At 41.9% G+C, this 21,528-nt stretch overlaps 1 protein-coding gene across 6 annotated transcripts in view; it reads right to left on the bottom strand.

Annotated features, from left to right (window-relative positions):
- LOC109884157 (adhesion G protein-coupled receptor B3) overlaps positions 1 to 21,182 on the bottom strand; it is a 107,494-nt gene extending 86,312 nt beyond the window's left edge. The window contains exons 1-4 of one of the 6 annotated variants that reach the window (XM_031816011.1): positions 20,802 to 21,182; positions 20,282 to 20,408; positions 15,916 to 16,019; positions 13,989 to 14,109 (exon numbers count right to left, since the gene is read on the bottom strand). In XM_031816011.1, coding sequence (XP_031671871.1) covers positions 13,989 to 14,109; positions 15,916 to 16,016 — 222 coding nt within the window. In that variant the 5' untranslated portion in view covers positions 16,017 to 16,019; positions 20,282 to 20,408; positions 20,802 to 21,182. Of the gene's footprint in view, positions 1 to 13,988; positions 14,110 to 15,915; positions 16,020 to 20,281 lie in introns of all 6 variants that reach the window. The other 5 variants (XM_031816015.1, XM_031816012.1, XM_031816010.1 and 2 more) reach the window with 5 other exon arrangements.
- Positions 21,183 to 21,528: the final 346 nt, after the last annotated feature.

Raw genomic sequence — 21,528 nt, 5'->3', positions numbered from 1 at the left:
ATCTATATGCATGTTAGGCATCCAGAGGGGATGTACTGTGGATGTTGTTAAACACATGCTAGGAGTAGATGTCCATGTTGTTAGGTGTATTCTAAGAGTAGACGTCCATGTTGTTAGACGTATTCTATGAGTAGATGTCCATGTTGTTAGACGTATTCTAAGAGTAGATGTCCATGTTGTTAGACGTATTCTAAGAGTAGATGTCCATGTTGTTAGACATATTCTAAGAGTAGATGTCCATGTTGTTAGACATATTCTAAGAGTAGATGTCCATGTTGTTAGCCGTATTCTAAGAGTAGTTGTCCATGTTGTTAGACGTATTCTAAGAGTAGATGTCCATGTTGTTAGACGTATTCTAAGAGTAAATGTCCATGTTGTTAGACGTATTCTAAGAGTAGATGTCCATGTTGTTAGACGTATTCTAAGAGTAGACGTCAGTGTTATACGTATTCTAAGAGTAGATGTCCATGTTGTTAGCCGTTTTCTAAGAGTAGACGTCCATGTTGTTAGGTGTATTCTAAGAGTAAATGTCCATGTTGTTAGACGTATTCTAAGAGTAGACGTTAGTGTTAGACGTATTCTAAGAGTAGATGTCCATGTTGTTAGACGTATTCTAAGAGTAAATGTCCATGTTGTTAGACGTATTCTAAGAGTAGATGTCCATGTTGTTAGACGTATTCTAAGAGTAGACGTCAGTGTTATACGTATTCTAAGAGTAGATGTCCATGTTGTTAGCCGTATTCTAAGAGTAGACGTCCATGTTGTTAGGTGTATTCTAAGAGTAGATGTCCATGTTGTTAGGCGTATTCTAAGAGTAGATGTCCATGTTGTTAGGTGTATTCTATGAGTAGACGTCAATGTTGTTAGACATATTCTAAGAGTAGACGTCAGTGTTAGACGTATTCTAAGAGTAGATGTCAATGTTGTTAGATGTATGCTACGAGTAGATGTCCAGGTAGCCTAGTGGTTAAGAGGTTTGGGACTATAACCAAAAGGCTGCTGGTTTGAATCCCAGAGCTGTTGATGTGCCCTTGGGAAAGGCACTTAATTGTTCCTGTAAATCGTGTCTGCTAAGAGTAGATGTCCATGTTGTTAGATGTATGCTGAGTGGATGTAATGTAATGCTGGGTGAAAATTCCATGAACTGTAAGAGTACTTTTCATGCTGTGTAGTGTGTTTCTGGACATAATATAGGAACAGGCTGACAAAGGATCTGATTAAAAGTGACAAGCCTTCAAATTAACTTAGCGTTACTTCTGGGCCTAAGGCTCCACACATCCCATTGCCTTGGAATAGGATGTCCAAGCTGTGATGCTAGCCACTAGCTAACAACAAGGCAGACAGAGCTGTGATGCTAGCCACTAGCTATCAACAAGGTACTCTGGGCTGTGATGCTAGCCACTAGCTAACAACAACGCAGACAGAGCTGTGATGCTAGCCATTAGCTAAGAGCAAGGCAGTCAGAGCTGTGATGCTAGCCACTAGCTAACAACAAGGCAGATAGAGCTGTGATGCTAGCCACTAGCTAACAACAAGGCAGATAGAGCTGTGATGCTAGCCACTAGCTAACAACAAGGCAGATAGAGCTGTGATGCTAGCCACTAGCTAACAACAAGGCAGACAGAGCTGTGATGCTAGCCACTAGCTAACAACAAGGCATACAGAGCTGTGATGCTAGCCACTAGCTAACAACAAGGCATACAGAGCTGTGATGCTAGCCACTAGCTAACAACAAGGCAGATAGAGCTGTGATGCTAGCCACTAGCTAACAACAAGGCAGACAGAGCTGTGATGCTAGCCACTAGCTAACAACAAGGCATACAGAGCTGTGATGCTAGCCACTAGCTAACAACAAGGCATACAGAGCTGTGATGCTAGCCACTAGCTAACAACAAGGCATACAAAGCTGTGATGCTAGCCACTAGCTAACAGATTTCATTAATCTATGAAAAAGTACAAATAAATAAAAGAACATGGGGGGTATGTTTTCCAATGATGGAAGGGACCACATGGTTACCAATGATGGAAGGGACTACATGGTTACCAATGATGGAAGGGACCACATGGTTACCAATGATGGAAGGGACTACATGGTTACCAATGATGGAAGGGACTACATGGTTACCAATGATGGAAGGGACTACATGGTTACCAATGATGGAAGGGACCACATGGTTACCAATGATGGAAGGGACCACATGGTTACCAATGATGGAAGGGACTACATGCTAACAATTGATTGAAGGGACTACATGGTTACCAATGATGGAAGGGACTACATGCTAACAATTGATTGAAGGGACTACATGGTTACCAATGATGGAAGGGACTACATGCTAACAATTGATTGAAGGGACTACATGGTTATCAATGATGGAAGGGACTACAATAATGGATGGGACTGGTGTAATGAATGGAGTAAAATACACTATTGATGAATAAAATAGGCCTAATGTAGGGACCTCTGGGTTACCTGGGACACCACACTTAAAAGCATTCTGAACTTTAAAGCATGATTAATAATGTAATTATCTGATGATGAACAAGCAGAAGACAATGTGATTCCTGTCCTATATCAATAAAATACATATCAAACTAGATTTAAATAAAACATTATCCATATGTGAATATTGTGTGCAAAGCGCTCATCAAGGCAAAGGGGGGCTACTTTGAATAATCTAAAATATAAATATATTTTGATTTGTTGAATACATTTTGGGTTACTACATGATTCCATGTGTTATTTCATCATTTTGATGTCTTCACTATTATTCTACAATGAAGAAAATAGTAAAAATATAGAAAAACCCTTGAATGAGTAGGTGTGTCCAAACTTTGGACTGGTACTGTATATAAAACAATATTTAAATAATACATTTCAGAATCCATATATTGGGAATGATAAATACTTCTACCATGCTCTTTCTGACCTGAACCAGGCTACACCTCTTCACTGAAATGGCTGCTGTGTTTGCTCTGGGCTCCCATGGATATGCCTGTAAAATTGTCTGTAGAGTGATAGGCAAATGTGTCATTCTGTGACTCTGCCAACACACTGAGAATGACATCTGTGTGGGCTGCTTACGCAGTCAATGACAACCCTCTATGTGCCAAGCTCGTCTTTTAGATAAACCACTTGTTTGTATTACAGGACTCAAGAACAACTATGATAAGCCTGATCAGTTGGTTATTTGTGAACAGCAAGTGGGATACTGTTATTGTGTATAATCAAAGCACTAGTAGAAGAAGTCTCCTGTATTGTGAAAGTTGCTGGTTCGTATCTTAAAAAGTCAGTTACATTTTCATTTAGCCATTCATCTTCTTCAGACGCCCTGAACTTAGAGATCCTTTTTATGTCTCTATTTTGGTTTGGTCAGGGCGTGAGTCGGGGGGTGGGCATTCTATGTTTTGTGTTTCTATGATTTTTTATTTCTATATTTTGGCTGGGTAGGGTTCTCAATCAGGGACAGCTGTCTATCGTTGTCTCTGATTGGGAACCATACTTAGGTACCTTTTTTCCCAACATGTGTTTGTGGGAAGTTGACTTTGTTTAGGGCACATAGCCTTTGAGCGTCACAGTTTGTTTTTGTGGTGTTATTTGTTTTGTTCGGAGTCATTTTGATTAATAAATGAAAATGTACGCTCACCACGCTGCACCTTGGTCCTCCTGCTTCAACAGCTGTGACAGTATCTCTGATCTGTTTGTATAATTTAAAAGCCTAAAGGAATACAACTTTCATACATTGAATAATACATTACAATTTGGGTTAAAGGCTTCATTTTCCAATCCATTGTATGGAAACCTCTAAAATCTCAACGTATACTAACCCATTACTGGTGAAATCCTTCCTAAGAAATGTAAGAAATATATTTTAAGCATGAGCACTCCTTTAAATTGTTTAGTTATCAATCTATAAAAATAAAAAAAACGAATATTCGCTTCCATCTGTTTAATTAAGGTGGCAAAAATAAGTTAGTCCTAAATATAAAACTAAAAAAAACTAAAGCATTGTACTTGGGACTAATCATTCACTAAACACTAAACCTCAACTAAATATTTCAATTAACTAATGTGGAAATTGAGGAAGTTGAGGAGACTAAACTGCTTGGAGTAACCCTGAATTGTAAACTGTCATGGCCAAAACATATTGATACAACAGTAACTAAGATGGGGAGAAGTCTGTCCATAATAAAGCACTGCTCTACCTTCTTAACAGCACTGTCAATGAGGCAGGTCCTACAGGCCCTAGTTTTGTCGCACCAGGATTACTGTCCAGTCGTGTGGTCAGATACCACAACGAGGGACTTTTGTCCCTGAACTACTGTCCATTCGTGTAAATGTACACAGAGAGCTAACATTAATAATGTTCATGTCAATCTCTCCTGGCTCAAAGTAGAGGAGAGAGAGACTTAATCACTACTTGAAATTGTGAGCAGTCCTGTGTAGCTCAGTTGGTAGAGTGTGGTGCTTGCAATGCCAGGTTTGTGGGTTTGATTCCCACAGGGGACCAGTATGAACATGTATGTACTCACTACTGTAAGTCACTGGAGATAAGAGTGTCTACAGGAATGAAAAATATTAACTTGTTGGATACACTGAGCTGTCTGTTTAAACAACTAGCACAGAGCCCAGACACCCATACATGCCACCAGAGGTCTCTTCACAGTCCCCAAGTCCTGAACAGACTATGGAAGGTGCACAGTACTACATAGAGCCATGACTACATGGAACTCTATTCCACATCAGGTAAAAGTACACCTTACAGTGGGGTCTGTAGTGGGGTCTGTGCATAGCACACATATAACATGATACACATGGATTGTATGTGGTAGCAGCCTGAGGGACATCTGTTGAGAAATGTTTTAATTGTATATAATTGCCTTAATTTAGCTGGTTCCAAGGAAGGGTAGCTGCTGCCTTGGCAGGAACTAATGGGGATCCATAATAAACCCCAGGAAGAGTAGCCACTGCCTTGGCAGGAACTAATGGGGATCCATAATAAACCCCAGGATGAGTAGCCACTGCCTTGGCAGGAACTAATGGGGATCCATAATAAACCCCAGGAAGAGTAGCTGGTGCCTTGGCAGGAACTAATGAGGATCCATAATAAACCCCAGGAAGAGAAGCTGCTGCCTTGGCAGGAACTAATGGGGATCCATAATAAACCCCAGGAAGAGAAGCTGCTGCCTTGGCAGGAACTAATGGGGATCCATAATAAACCCCAGGAAGAGAAGCTGCTGCCTTGGCAGGAGCTAATGGGGATCCATAATAAACCCCAGGAAGAGAAGCTGCTGCCTTGGCAGGAACTAATGGGGATCCATAATAAACCCCAGGATGAGTAGCCACTGCCTTGGCAGGAACTAATGGGGATCCATAATAAACCCCAGGAAGAGTAGCTGGTGCCTTGGCAGGAACTAATGAGGATCCATAATAAACCCCAGGAAGAGAAGCTGCTGCCTTGGCAGGAACTAATGGGGATCCATAATAAACCCCAGGAAGAGAAGCTGCTGCCTTGGCAGGAACTAATGGGGATCCATAATAAACCCCAGGAAGAGAAGCTGCTGCCTTGGCAGGAACTAATGGGGATCCATAATAAACCCCAGGAAGAGAAGCTGCTGCCTTGGCAGGAACTAATGGGGATCCATAATAAACCCCAGGAAGAGTAGCCGCTGCCTTGGCAGGAACTAATGGGGATCCATAATAAACCCCAGGAAGAGTAGCTGGTGCCTTGGCAGGAACTAATGGGGATCCATAATAAACCCCAGGAAGAGAAGCTGCTGCCTTGGCAGGAACTAATGGGGATCCATAATAAACCCCAGGAAGAGTAGCTGGTGCCTTGGCAGGAACTAATGGGGATCCATAATAAACTCCAGGAAGAGAAGCTGCTGCCTTGGCAGGAACTAATGGGGATCCATAATAAACCCCAGGAAGATAAGCTGCTGCCTTGGCAGGAACTAATGGGGATCCATAATAAACCCCAGGAAGAGAAGCTGCTGCCTTGGCAGGAACTAATGGGGATCCATAATAAACCCCAGGAAGAGAAGCTGCTGCCTTGGCAGGAACTAATGGGGATCCATAATAAACCCCAGGAAGAGAAGCTGCTGCCTTGGCAGGAACTAATGGGGATCCATAATAAACCCCAGGAAGAGTAGCCGCTGCCTTGGCAGGAACTAATGGGGATCCATAATAAACCCCAGGAAGAGTAGCTGCTGCCTTGGCAGGAACTAATAGGGATCCATAATAAACCCCAGGAAGAATAGCTGCTGCCTTGGAAGTAGCTAATAGGGATCCATAATAAACCCCAGGAAGAGTAGCTGCTGCCTTGGCAGGAACTAATGGGGATCCATAATAAATACAAATACATCAATGTGAGTGGTTACTTCCAGGGAGGGTGCTTCCATAACTTCATTAGGGAGTTTGAAAGAACTCTGCATCATGTCCCCTTATGTGAGTCACAAATGGCACCCTATTCCCTATTTGGTGCATCACTTTTGTGCACTATGAATGGTATAGTGTGTCATTTGGGATACAGTCTTTGTGTGGAATAACCCTCTGTTGCTGCATCCTACATATCCCTGTCTCTTAAAGGCTAAACACACACACATACACGCACACACACACACACACACGGCTATCCTATGGCCCCTCATTAATGATTGCTGCGTCATTCTCCTGAATCTATAGCCGTAGAAACAACATCACTATTTCATTGGGGATTGATTTGATTGTCCTTTCTGTGGCCATTATTTAGGGTGGAGACCATGAAAAGGATCTTGCATCCCAATTTAGGGAGAAGGACCATAAAGAAGATTAAAAACATGCGTCCCAAATGGCACCCTATTCCCTATATAGTGCACTACTTTGACAAGTGCTCAAAGGACTCTGGTCTAAAGTAGTGCACTATATAGAGAATAGGATGCCATTTGGGACGCATATTAATCTTCTTTATGGTCCTTCTCCCTTAATTGGGATGCAAGATCCTTTTCATGGTCTCCATGCCAACGAAGCAGAGTCTGAGTTTACCATCTCGGATGAAAAGGTTCAAGGTAAAAAGGCATCATATTGGATGAAACTGCAGCAAGGGTGAAAAGGTGTGCTGAAACGCATGCTGTCTGACTTAAAAACAACAACTCGTCTACATACTAAAAACTAGTGCATTACTATAAAGGGAATAGGGCGCCATTTTGTTTAGGATCAGCTTTAATACTGCATATTGACTGTGGCTTCTATCAATGTAATTGTCTGCATCATTTCCAAGACTCTTTTTTATAAATATATACATTATTTTATATATATATATATATATATATAAATGTATATATTTATACTGTATACATTTATATATATATATATATATATATATATATATATATATGTATATATATATATATATATATATATATATATATATATATAGTGTATTATTTTCCCCTAACCCTACCACCCCTCCTCTAATTGGGGTAGACTAATGGACAACAACACTTAGGCTATTACAGTACTTCCAGCATATACAAGACACAGTATATTTTTAGTTCCACGATGCTCTTTTTCACAATCTATACTGTAGTCTAGCTCTCATCTCTAGACATCATCCATTCCATTATGGAGTGATCATCAGCATCATCATTATCGCTAAACCCTATTTCTCACACCTCTCCAATCAATATAAAGCCTTGAGTTTGCAGCTCAGACATTTTGTATACATAGACATAGGCCTAAAAGGCTCATTCCAAACAACCACCATCTCCTTCCAACAAAACAAAAAACTGAATAATCTCTTTTAGATTCCTGAATGCCCATATGAGTACTGGAAGCAAGGCATCTCCAGATAGGTAGCTAACTCAGGGCCCCTACAACTGTTGTAGACATCTGGTCCAGATAGGTAGCTAACTCAGGGCCCCTACAACTGTTGTAGACATCTGGTCCAGATAGGTAGCTAACTCAGGGCCCCTACAACTGTTGTAGACATCTGGTCCAGATAGGTAGCTAACTCAGGGCCCCTACAACTGTTGTAGACATCTGGTCCAGATAGGTAGCTAACTCAGGGCCCCTACAACTGTTGTAGACATCTGGTACAGATAGGTAGCTAACTCAGGGCCCCTACAACTGTTGTAGACATCTGGTCCAGATAGGTAGCTAACTCAGGGCCCCTACAACTGTTGTAGACATCTGGTCCAGATAGGTAGCTAACTCAGGGCCCCTACAACTGTTGTAGACATCTGGTCCAGATAGGTAGCTAACTCAGGGCCCCTACAACTGTTGTAGACATCTGGTCCAGATAGGTAGCTAACTCAGGGCCCCTACAACTGTTGTAGACATCTGGTCCAGATAGGTAGCTAACTCAGGGCCCCTACAACTGTTGTAGACATCTGGTCCAGATAGGTAGCTAACTCAGGGCCCCTACAACTGTTGTAGACATCTGGTCCAGATAGGTAGCTAACTCAGGGCCCCTACAACTGTTGTAGACATCTGGTCCAGATAGGTAGCTAACTCAGGGCCCCTACAACTGTTGTAGACATCTGGTCCAGATAGGTAGCTAACTCAGGGCCCCTACAACTGTTGTAGACATCTGGTCCAGATAGGTAGCTAACTCAGGGCCCCTACAACTGTTGTAGGCATCTGGTCCAGATAGGTAGCTAACTCAGGGCCCCTACAACTGTTGTAGGCATCTGGTCCAGATAGGTAGCTAACTCAGGGCCCCTACAACTGTTGTAGGCATCTGGTCCAGATATAGGTAGCTAACTCAGGGCCCCTACAACTATACTAGGCAGATAGTCCTGATATGTAGATAACTAAGGGCCCCTACAACTGTGCTAGGCATCTGGTCCAGATATAGGTAGCTAACTCAGGGCCCCTACAACTATACTAAGCAGATAGTCCTGATAGGTAGCTAATTCAGGGCCCCTACAACTGTGCTAGGTATCTGGTCCAGATATAGGTAGGTAACATATTTACAGTACTCCTGCTTAGAAAACACAGAGGTAGGTAACATATTTACAGTACTCATTAGAAAACACAGAGGTAGGTAACATATTTACAGTACTCCTCATTAGAAAACACAGAGGTAGGTAACATATTTACAGTACTCCTCATTAGAAAACACAGAGGTAAGGTAACATATTTACAGTACTCCTCATTAGAAAACACTGAGGTAGGTAACATATTTACAGTACTCCTCATTAGAAAACACAGAGGTAGGTAACATATTTACAGTACTCCTCATTAGAAAACACAGAGGTAAGGTAACATATTTACAGTACTCCTCATTAGAAAACACAGAGGTAAGGTAACATATTTACAGTACTCCTCATTAGAAAACACAGAGGTAGGTAACATATTTACAGTACTCCTCATTAGAAAACACTGAGGTAGGTAACATATTTACAGTACTCCTCATTAGAAAACACTGAGGTAGGTAACATATTTACAGTACTCCTCATTAGAAAACACAGAGGTAGGTAACATATTTACAGTACTCCTCATTAGAAAACACTGAGGTAGGTAACATATTTACAGTACTCCTCATTAGAAAACACTGAGGTAACATATTTACAGTACTCCTCATTAGAAAACACAGAGAGACAGCTAGACTGAATAACACCCAGGCTTCACAGTTGTCAAAATATCCCCTGAATCCGTAAAGGGGCCATATTTTGACGACGTGCAGAAACACACCCTATAAATAGCTTGTGAACACAGCACTGGATAACCTGAGCTCCAGATATACACAGACAGAGAACGGAACAATCTGTCCATCAGCCTATAGTTATTACCTCATTGGTTGTTTTAACATCAACTCCTCCCTCAGAGGAAAACATTAACCTGAGGAAGCAGAATCATCTTTGCTCTCTCTGATAGTAATAATGGTTCCTATGGGAAAGTGTGTTTTATGGTTTACCAGGCTTGTGGCTAAAACATTGATATGCCTTGTGAAATATACACCAATAATGTCAAATGTGGCACTAACAAAATGCAATTCACAGTTTTAGACCCAACTGGGCTAATGTGGGTCACCCTGTCACACAGACCAGCCTATCAATCAGCCTGTAAATAAGTCTGCTGTCAGCATGTGCATTTCTGTTGTTTATCTGGGGTTAGAAATCTAAGTCAAAGCTTTTAACTGACAATACATTTTTTGTAAATTCTTATTTACAATGACGGCGTACCCCGGCCAAACCCGGATGTCACTGGCCCAATGACGGCGTACCCCGGCCAAACCCGGATGTCACTGGCCCAATGACGGCGTACCCCGGCCAAACCCGGATGTCACTGGCCCAATGACGGCATACCCCGGCCAAACCCGGATGTCACTGGCCCAATGACGGCGTACCCCGGCCAAACCCGGATGTCACTGGCCCAATTGTGCACCGCCCTAATCATAGCCAGATGTTATACAGCCTGGATTCAAACCAGGGACTCTTGCACTGAGATGCAGGGCCTTAGATCGCTCTGCCGCTCGGGAGCCTAATCATGTAAACATTAACATCATTTGGAAGTCTTTGTTGCAAACAGTAATAACCTCACAATGTTGACATACAAACTCAAGAGTTCCACTACAGTGAGTATCAGTAGAGTGGTTAAACAGTGAGTATCAGTAGAGTGGTTAAACAGTGAGTATCAGTAGAGTGGTTAAACAGCAGTGAGTATCAGTAGAGTGGTTAAACAGCAGTGAGTATCAGTAGAGTGGTTAAACAGTGAGTATCAGTAGAGTGGTTAAACAGTGAGTATCAGTAGAGTGGTTAAACAGTGAGTATCAGTAGAGTGGTTAAACAGTGAGTATCAGTAGAGTGGTTAAACAGTGAGTATCAGTAGAGTGGTTAAACAGTGAGTATCAGTAGAGTGGTTAAACAGTGAGTATCAGTAGAGTGGTTAAACAACAGTGAGTATCAGTAGAGTGGTTAAACAGTGAGTATCAGTAGAGTGGTTAAACAGTGAGTATCAGTAGAGTGGTTAAACAGTGAGTATCAGTAGAGTGGTTAAACAGTGAGTATCAGTAGAGTGGTTCAACTACAGTGAGTATCAGTAGAGTGGTTAAACTACAGTGAGTATCAGTAGAGTGGTTAAACAGTGAGTACCAGTAGAGTGGTTAAACAGTGAGTATCAGTAGAGTGGTTAAACAGTGAGTATCAGTAGAGTGGTTAAACAGTGAGTATCAGTAGAGTGGTTAAACAGCAGTGAGTATCAGTAGAGTGGTTAAACAGTGAGTATCAGTAGAGTGGTTAAACAACAGTGAATATCAGTAGAGTGGTTAAACAGCAGTGAGTATCAGTAGAGTGGTTAAACAGTGAGTATCAGTAGAGTGGTTAAACAACAGTGAGTATCAGTAGAGTAGTTAAACAACAGAGTGGTTAAACTACAGTGAGTATCAGTAGAGTGGTTAAACTACAGTGAGTATCAGTAGAGTGGTTAAACTACAGTGAGTATCAGTAGAGTGGTTAAACTACAGTGAGTATCAGTAGAGTGGTTAAACTACAGTGAGTATCAGTAGAGTGGTTAAACTACAGTGAGTATCAGTAGAGTGGTTAAACAACAGTGAGTATCAGTAGACTGGTTAAACAACAGTGAGTATCAGTAGAGTGGTTAAACAGTGAGTATCAGTAGAGTGGTTAAACAACAGTGAGTATCAGTAGAGTGGTTAAACAACAGTGAGTATCAGTAGAGTGGTTAAACAGTGAGTATCAGTAGAGTGGTTAAACAACAGTGAGTATCAGTAGAGTAGTTAAACAACAGAGTGGTTAAACTACAGTGAGTATCAGTAGAGTGGTTAAACTACAGTGAGTATCAGTAGAGTGGTTAAACAGTGAGTATCAGTAGAGTGGTTAAACAGTGAGTATCAGTAGAGTGGTTAAACAGCAGTGAGTATCAGTAGAGTGGTTAAACAGCAGTGAGTATCAGTAGAGTGGTTAAACAGTGAGTATCAGTAGAGTGGTTAAACAGTGAGTATCAGTAGAGTGGTTAAACAGTGAGTATCAGTAGAGTGGTTAAACAGTGAGTATCAGTAGAGTGGTTAAACAGTGAGTATCAGTAGAGTGGTTAAACAGTGAGTATCAGTAGAGTGGTTAAACAGTGAGTATCAGTAGAGTGGTTAAACAACAGTGAGTATCAGTAGAGTGGTTAAACAGTGAGTATCAGTAGAGTGGTTAAACAGTGAGTATCAGTAGAGTGGTTAAACAGTGAGTATCAGTAGAGTGGTTAAACAGTGAGTATCAGTAGAGTGGTTAAACTACAGTGAGTAGCAGTAGAGTGGTTAAACTACAGTGAGTATCAGTAGAGTGGTTAAACAGTGAGTATCAGTAGAGTGGTTAAACAGTGAGTATCAGTAGAGTGGTTAAACAGTGAGTATCAGTAGAGTGGTTAAACAGTGAGTATCAGTAGAGTGGTTAAACAGCAGTGAGTATCAGTAGAGTGGTTAAACAGTGAGTATCAGTAGAGTGGTTAAACAACAGTGAATATCAGTAGAGTGGTTAAACAGCAGTGAGTATCAGTAGAGTGGTTAAACAGTGAGTATCAGTAGAGTGGTTAAACAGTGAGTATCAGTAGAGTGGTTAAACAACAGTGAGTATCAGTAGAGTAGTTAAACAACAGAGTGGTTAAACTACAGTGAGTATCAGTAGAGTGGTTAAACTACAGTGAGTATCAGTAGAGTGGTTAAACTACAGTGAGTATCAGTAGAGTGGTTAAACTACAGTGAGTATCAGTAGAGTGGTTAAACTACAGTGAGTATCAGTAGAGTGGTTAAACTACAGTGAGTATCAGTAGAGTGGTTAAACAACAGTGAGTATCAGTAGACTGGTTAAACAATAGTGAGTATCAGTAGAGTGGTTAAACAGTGAGTATCAGTAGAGTGGTTAAACAACAGTGAGTATCAGTAGAGTGGTTAAACAGTGAGTATCAGTAGAGTGGTTAAACAACAGTGAGTATCAGTAGAGTAGTTAAACAACAGAGTGGTTAAACTACAGTGAGTATCAGTAGAGTGGTTAAACTACAGTGAGTATCAGTAGAGTGGTTAAACTACAGTGAGTATCAGTAGAGTGGTTAAACAACAGTGAGTATCAGTAGAGTAGTTAAACAACAGAGTGGTTAAACTACAGTGAGTATCAGTAGAGTGGTTAAACTACAGTGAGTATCAGTAGAGTGGTTAAACTACAGTGAGTATCAGTAGAGTGGTTAAACTACAGTGAGTATCAGTAGAGTGGTTAAACAGTGAGTATCAGTAGAGTGGTTAAACAGTGAGTATCAGTAGAGTGGTTAAACAGTGAGTATCAGTAGAGTGGTTAAACAACAGTTTGTATCAGTAGAGTGGTTAAACAGTGAGTATCAGTAGAGTGGTTAAACAGTGAGTATCAGTAGAGTGGTTAAACAACAGTTTGTATCAGTAGAGTGGTTAAACAACAGTTTGTATCAGTAGAGTGGTTAAACAACAGTGAGTATCAGTAGAGTGGTTAAACAGTGAGTATCAGTAGAGTGGTTAAACAACAGTGAGTATCAGTAGAGTGGTTAAACAACAGTGAGTATCAGTAGAGTGGTTAAACAGTGAGTATCAGTAGTGTGGTTAAACAGTGAGTATCAGTAGAGTGGTTAAACAACAGTGAGTATCAGTAGAGTGGTTAAACAACAGTTAGTATCAGTAGAGTGGTTAAACAACAGTGAGTATCAGTAGAGTGGTTAAACAACAGTGAGTATCAGTAGAGTGGTTAAACAGTGAGTATCAGTAGAGTGGTTAAACTACAGTGAGTATCAGTAGAGTGGTTAAACAGCTACTGTGGTTGAGTAAAGTTTGCCAACAACACTCCACTTGCCAACAAGATAAATAGACATGTAATGTACCACAGTGTGTCTGTTGTTGATTAAAGCATGTTAAAGTGCATGAATTGCCTGTATGTACAGGTATGTCTCTTCCAATACAACATATAAACACAACCTGCATTGTGAGTCGTGTGTTTGAGTAAAGCAGTTAAAGCGCATGCAGTACAACATGGAATCTTACCGCATTGTGTGTCTGTGTCTGTCCAACCAGGATGAGGAGGTTGGAGGAGATGATTGACAGGCAGAAGTTGATTAGGATGATGGACCGCTCAGACCGTATATATCTGGAATAACGGGAAGTACTGGATCAACAAATGAAAAATGACAATCAACACAACACCACAACAATCACCAATCAACATTCTTCCATTAATTAATACTAGGCCAGTACTACCAGGCCATTACTACCAGGACATTACTACCAGGCCACTACTACTAGGTAGCTACTACCAGGCCATTACTACCAGGCCATTACTACCAGGCCACTACTACTAGGCCATTACTACTACGCCCTTACTACCAGGCAGCTACTACCAGGCCATTACTACCAGGCCATTACTACCAGGCCATTACTACCAGGCCACTACTACTAGGCCACTACTACTAGGCCACTACTACTAGGCCATTACTACTAAGCCACTACTACTAGGCCACTACTACTAGGCCACTACTACTAGGACATTACTACTAGGCCATTACTACTAGGCCTAAATAAAGGGATATTTGGCACCAATTTGGTGACCAAGTCATGTGATAGTGTAGGATACTCACACGGATATGAATCAGAAATACACAAACAATGTTATGTATGTTTGTTATGTCTGTATATTAAGGATATTTAATGAATCATACAGGTTTACTATTAAAAGCTGGTTATGCTGTATTATCATTCCCTGTTATGGCCATCCGTACGGCCAGTTAGCATATTGCATAGACATACAAATCAAATCAAATCAAATGATATTTGTCACATGTGCCGAATACAACAGGTGAAATGCTTACTTACAAGCCCTTCAATTTTTTAAATAAGAGTTAAGAAAAATATTGACTAAATAAACTAAAGTAAAAATAAAAGAGCAACAATAAAATAAAATAGTGAGGCTATATACTACATGACCAGAAGTATGTGGACACCTGCTCGTTCAACATCTTATTCCAAATTCATGGGCATTAATATGTAGTTGGTCCCAGCTTTGCTGCTATAACAGCCTCCATTCTTATAGGAAGGCTTTCCACTAGATGTTGGAATTTTGCTCTGTGCAGGCCAGTCAAGTTCTTCCACACCGATCTCGACAAACCACTTCTGTATGGACCTCGCTTTGTGCACGGGCCTTCCCCAAACTGTTGCCACAAAGTTGGAAGCATAGAATCATCTAGAATGTAATTTTATGCTGTAGTGTTAAGATTTTCCTTCACTGGAACTAAGGGACCGAGCCCGAACCATGAAAAACAGCCCCAGACCATTATTCCTCCTCCACCAAACTTTACAGTTGGCACTATGCATTGTGGCAGGAAGCATTCTCCTAGCATCCGCCAAACCCAGATGTGTCCATCAGACTGCCAGATGGTGAAGCTTGATTCATCACTCAAGAGAAAGCATTTCCACTGCTCCAGATTTTTACGCACTACGTGCTTCATCACTCATCAGTCCCATTCTTTGAGTTTGTGTGGCCTACCACTTTGCGGCTGAGCCGCTGTTGCTCCTAGACATTTCCACGTCACAATAACAGCACTTACAGTTGACTGGGGCAGCTCTAGCAGGGCAGAAATTTGACGAACTGACTTGGAAAAGTAGCATCCTATGACGGTGCCACTTTTTGAGTCACTGAGCTCTTCAGTAAGGCCATTCTACTGCCAATGTGTGTCTATGAAAATTGCATGGCTGTGTGCTAGACATCTAGTCTAGCACACAGCCATGCTTATACACCTGTCAGCAACGTGTGTGGCTGAACTAGCCGAATCCACTAATTTGAAGGTGGAGTCCACATACTTTTGTATATATAGTTTACATCAATTCATATATTCATATGAATATATATTCATATATTCATATTCACCATGTCAACATGGTTTTACAGTGTATACATCACTGGTTGTATTGTACTCACCTCCATAGAATAGCATAGACCACTAGCAACAGGATCAAGGCGAGACAGGACAGACCACAACCAATGATCAAAGTCACAGAGGGGACCGCTGAGTACTCCATGGTCTGTAGGAGACAGAGACAGAAGGAAGTAGATATTACACCTGCTTTGTGTTGGTGCTACAGCTTCAGACACACGAATCAAAACACTTTTAATAGTTGCTTTGGGTGTTAAAATATCAGCCACAGGGCCTCCAGAGTTGTGCAGCGGTCTAAGGCACTGCACCGTATTGCATCGGGTTTCGATCCCAGGATGTGTCACTGCCGGCAGTGGCCGGGAAACCCATGAGGCGGCGCACAATTGGCCCAGCGTCGTCCGGGTTAGGGGAGGGTTTGGCCCAGCGTCGTCCGGGTTAGGGGAGGGTTTGGCCGGCCGGGATTTCCTTGTCCCATCACGATCTAGTGACTCCTTGTGGCAGGCCGGGCGCCTGCAAGATGACTTTGGTCGCCAGCTGGACAGTGTTTTCTCCGACACATTGGTGCGGCTGGCTTCCGGGTTAAGCGAGCAGTGTGTCAAGAAGCAGTGCGCCTTGGCAGGGTTGTGTTTTTTCGGGGGATGCATGGCTCTCGACCTTTGCCTCTCATGAGTCCGTAGGGGAGATGCAGCGACGGGACAAGACTAACTACCAATTGGATATCACGATAAAGGGGTAAAAGTACCAAAAAAATTACAAAATGATCAGCCACTGACTGGAAAATAGACCAATCAGTTGATGTTATTAAATCTTAAACCAGGAATAGAACTGCAGTCTTTCTTCATCCTGAGTTTGGTGATTAATGGCATCTAAAAAATCTGTTGCTTTCTTAACTAACCATTCATCTCAAGATCGTGATTGCAGTGTCTACTCTACGTCTGAAAATAAAATAAAATCCCTAATAAAACGACCCATTCCCCATACATCTCTACTCTACAGTGTAATCATATTTCCCTGTATTAATCAGATATTCATGAATATTGAATCAAGAGAGAAAAAAGAGGGTCCCTATTAAGAAAAGAGACCATTTTCACTGATTGACATTGAGGATGGTCTAAAAGAGACAGAGGCTATGTGACAGAATTACATAGAGACTCCACAGAATAGAGCATAGAATTACCACTAGTGTAAATTACTTCAGTAAAACTACTTGAAGGTACTATTTAAGTCATTTTTGGGGGGTATCTGTACTTTACTATTTATTTATTTTGACAACTTTTACTTTTACTTCACTACATTCCTAAAGAAATAATGTACTTTTTACTCCATACATTTTCCCTGACACCCAAAGGTACTAGTTACATTTTGAATGCTTAGCAGGACAGGAGCATGGTCCAATCCACGTACTTATCAAGAGAACATGCCTGGACATCCCTACTGCCTCTGATCTGGCAGACTTACTAAACAGAGAACATCCCTGGTCATCCCTACTGCCTCTGATCTGGCAGACTTACTAAACAGAGAACATCCCTGGTCATCCCTACTGCCTCTGATCTGGAGGACTCACTAAACAGAGAACATCCCTGGTCATCCCTACTGCCTCTGATCTGGCAGACTTACTAAACAGAGAACATCCCTGGTCATCCCTACTGCCTCTGATCTGGCAGACTTACTAAACAGAGAACATCCCTGGTCATCCCTACTGCCTCTGATCTGGCAGACTTACTAAACAGAGAACATCCCTGGTCATCCCTACTGCCTCTGTTCTGGCAGACTTACTAAACAGAGAACATCCCTGGTCATCCCTACTGCCTCTGTTCTGGCAGACTTACTAAACAGAGAACATCCCTGGTCATCCCTACTGCCTCTGATCTGGCAGACTTACTAAACAGAGAACATCCCTGGTCATCCCTACTGCCTCTGTTCTGGCAGACTTACTAAACAGAGAACATCCCTGGTCATCCCTACTGCCTCTGATCTGGCAGACTCACTAAACAGAGAACATCCCTGGTCATCCCTACTGCCTCTGTTCTGGCAGACTTACTAAACAGAGAACATCCCTGGTCATCCCTACTGCCTCTGTTCTGGCAGACTTACTAAACAGAGAACATCCCTGGTCATCCCTACTGCCTCTGATCTGGCAGACTCACTAAACAGAGAACATCCCTGGTCATCCCTACTGCCTCTGATCTGGAGGACTCACTAAACAGAGAACATCCCTGGTCATCCCTACTGCCTCTGATCTGGAGGACTCACTAAACAGAGAACATCCCTGGTCATCCCTACTGCCTCTGATCTGGCAGACTCACTAAACAGAGAACATCCCTGGTCATCCCTACTGCCTCTGATCTGGCAGACTCACTAAACAGAGAACATCCCTGGTCATCCCTACTGCCTCTGATCTGGTAGACTCACTAAACAGAGAACATCCCTGGTCATCCCTACTGCCTCTGATCTGGTAGACTCACTAAACAGAGAACATCCCTGGTCATCCCTACTGCCTCTGATCTGGCAGACTTACTAAACAGAGAACATCCCTGGTCATCCCTACTGCCTCTGATCTGGCAGACTTACTAAACAGAGAACATCCCTGGTCATCCCTACTGCCTCTGATCTGGCAGACTTACTAAACAGAGAACATCCCTGGTCATCCCTACTGCCTCTGATCTGGCAGACTTACTAAACAGAGAACATCCCTGGTCATCCCTACTGCCTCTGATCTGGCAGACTCACTAAACAGAGAACATCCCTGGTCATCCCTACTGCCTCTGATCTGGCGGACTCACTAAACAGAGAACATCCCTGGTCATCCCTACTGCCTCTGATCTGGCAGACTCACTAAACAGAGAACATCCCTGGTCATCCCTACTGCCTCTGATCTGGTAGACTCACTAAACAGAGAACATCCCTGGTCATCCCTACTGCCTCTGATCTGGCAGACTTACTAAACAGAGAACATCCCTGGTCATCCCTACTGCCTCTGATCTGGCAGACTTACTAAATACAAATGCTTTGTTTGTCAGTTCTATCTGCATGTTGTACCCCTGGCTATCTGTACATGTAAAAAAACAAGAAAACTGTGCCATCTGGTTTCCTTAATATTAGCAATTTGAAATGATTTATACTTTTACTTTTGATACTTAAGTATATTTAAAACCAAATACTTTTAGACTTTTCCTCAAGTAGTATTTGACTAGGTGACTTTCACTTTTACTTGAGTAATTCTATATTAAGGTATCTTTTACTCAAGTATGGCAATTGGGTACTTTTCCCACCACTGAGAATTACACACACACTCCATAGAATAGTGCTTAGAATTACATACAGAAGTCATTTATAAGATTGCAATGAGTAGGAGCCTCTCCTAACGTAATAAAGCTGACAATCTACCAATGCCAACCAAATAAGATCCATGTTTATTTAATCTACTGTTACTGCCTCTTAATTAACACCTTTCCCAGGATTCCACTTGATATAGGCTGTATCCCAAATGACACCCTATTCCCTATTTATTTACCTACTTTTGACCAGGGCCCATAGGGCTATGGTCAAAAGTTGTGCACTAAATAGGGAATAGGGTGCCATTTGGGATGCCGCCATAGCTTCTCTTTCCCAGCCCCCTCCCACAGACCACCAGTCATTGTGACATGGGCAGGGCAAGGCACTGAGTTATTAACCTGGTGCACTGCTGCTAGAGAGGAACACAATGCTATCATTCCCACAGATCACACTTTTCTCTATTCCAGTCACAACATTTGAGTAATGGTGGAACTGCTGAGCAACAGATCTGATTTCACACGTGACAGTCAGTCGTGAGGGCCCGATCCCTCATCCTTTTTTATTTTCCTCTTATAACATAATGTTGCAAATCACTGGCACTGTTAACTGTTACACAAATGAATAACAAACAGGAACGTAAGACTAGCTATTATTTGAAATAAAAAAACGGAATATGACATTAGAACTAGATCTAATTAGACCTAGTTCATTATGTGACGCTAATCTTTTGTAAGATAACATGACACTTCTCATTGAACTCCTTTATCTATACTTGTAATATTTGAATATGAATTGATGAGCAGAGCCAATACACAACCTGTAGGCTAAAGTCAGTCAACAACATGCACTGGCCTGTGTAACCACACACACACACACACACACACACACCAAAGCCAGTCAAGCTCACCAATGCAGAGCATTATCAAAATCATCTAGACAGCACATCCAGACTGAGATTCATCAAAAGAGACTCACCTTCACCTATAGGCTACACTAACTGAGATAAAGACCCCTGATTATGGGGAAACAAACACATCGATTGAAATTCCAACCAAAGCAAAGCAATGAAGCACATTCTAGCACCCTCCTCTGCATTAATCCATAAATGAATAGAACAAAAATCCCACTACTTACTATTTCTCTTGGTTGCTGTGCCAAAATGGCGAAGGTAGATACACGATCACATAAGCATTTTGTATGGGATGCATCGGTTAGTACGGTTTTACATCCTTTACTCGACCAGGTTCCCCAAGAATCGTTCCTGCAAGAAGAAGAGATGCGATCGTTTCATTAATTCCAGCGCTCTCTCACTTTCACAAGGATTGGACAAATCTGAACGAATGAAACCTTTAATAGTGTAACATTGAATCTGTTTTAACTAATAACGGAAATCTCAATGCGAATAGGGAAGTGGTATCAACACGCAATTTCGCCAGGCTACAAAAAGCATTTAGCTCGACCGGGAGAAGGAAAAAAAAGGTTGAGAGAGGGAGAGAGAGGGAGAGAAAGGAGGGGACGAAGGGAGCTGTCCAAACGTGGGTGGTTCTGATTGATTCAATTGCTCTATAGGCTGTTAAACGCAACAATTGCTTTCAAAAACCTTAGGCTACATATCCATTTTTCTGCGTTTTTCTAGACAAACTATCATCTTTACCGCTATGTCTTTAGGCGAGAGCCTATTGAGCGCGTCTGGGTTATCTTCCGGAACGATTTTGTTGTTCTCTTTTCTTCCGTTCTCAATGCTTAGGCTATTATTATTACTAGGCTACTGTCGCTTTCTTTTTCGGTTGATCTGTTTTCCTCAACTATTTTAATTAGCGGGTTTTTTTTATGCTTCCTACGGGAACATTTCACCCTGGAAACCGTGGACAGCCTGAGACTGATACTCCGTTTCTCTCTGCTGCTGCAACAGCGGCTGGGGGAGGTTGGCTCACAGGTTACAAAATAGGGATATATTTTCCTAGGGTTGATATTTTCCTATGATGATATCTGTTGCGCTCTTTCTCATTTGTTCAAGGCATGTAAAACATTTCCGAACGCAAGCATTGGTATTGTTCAACGTAGGCAAAACCGTTCAGGAAAAAGGATTGCATAACCAATGGTACTCCACCCCACGGAAACGGCGCGGATGGTAGCTGCCCGTTTCCCGTTCTCCCCCTCCTCATAGCAGGTAAAATGATAGAGAGGAGAGGAAAGGAAAGCACGTTTCCTCTATTTACTGCCAGTAGCCTAAATCTCCCTCTCACTACGAACCTTCACAAAGAATGTCAGGACAAGAACTCGCACATAAGTCCTTAAGATAGTGTCCCATGTGAAATACATTTCTGTTTGGTATTATTTTATGAAAAATAAAAAACACCTAGATGTGTGCAGTCTTTTAT

Source organism: Oncorhynchus kisutch, unplaced genomic scaffold (genome assembly GCF_002021735.2).
Source record: "Oncorhynchus kisutch isolate 150728-3 unplaced genomic scaffold, Okis_V2 scaffold728, whole genome shotgun sequence".
Classification (NCBI taxonomy): Eukaryota; Metazoa; Chordata; class Actinopteri; order Salmoniformes; family Salmonidae; genus Oncorhynchus; species Oncorhynchus kisutch.
This window is presented reverse-complemented; position numbering and strand designations above follow the sequence as displayed.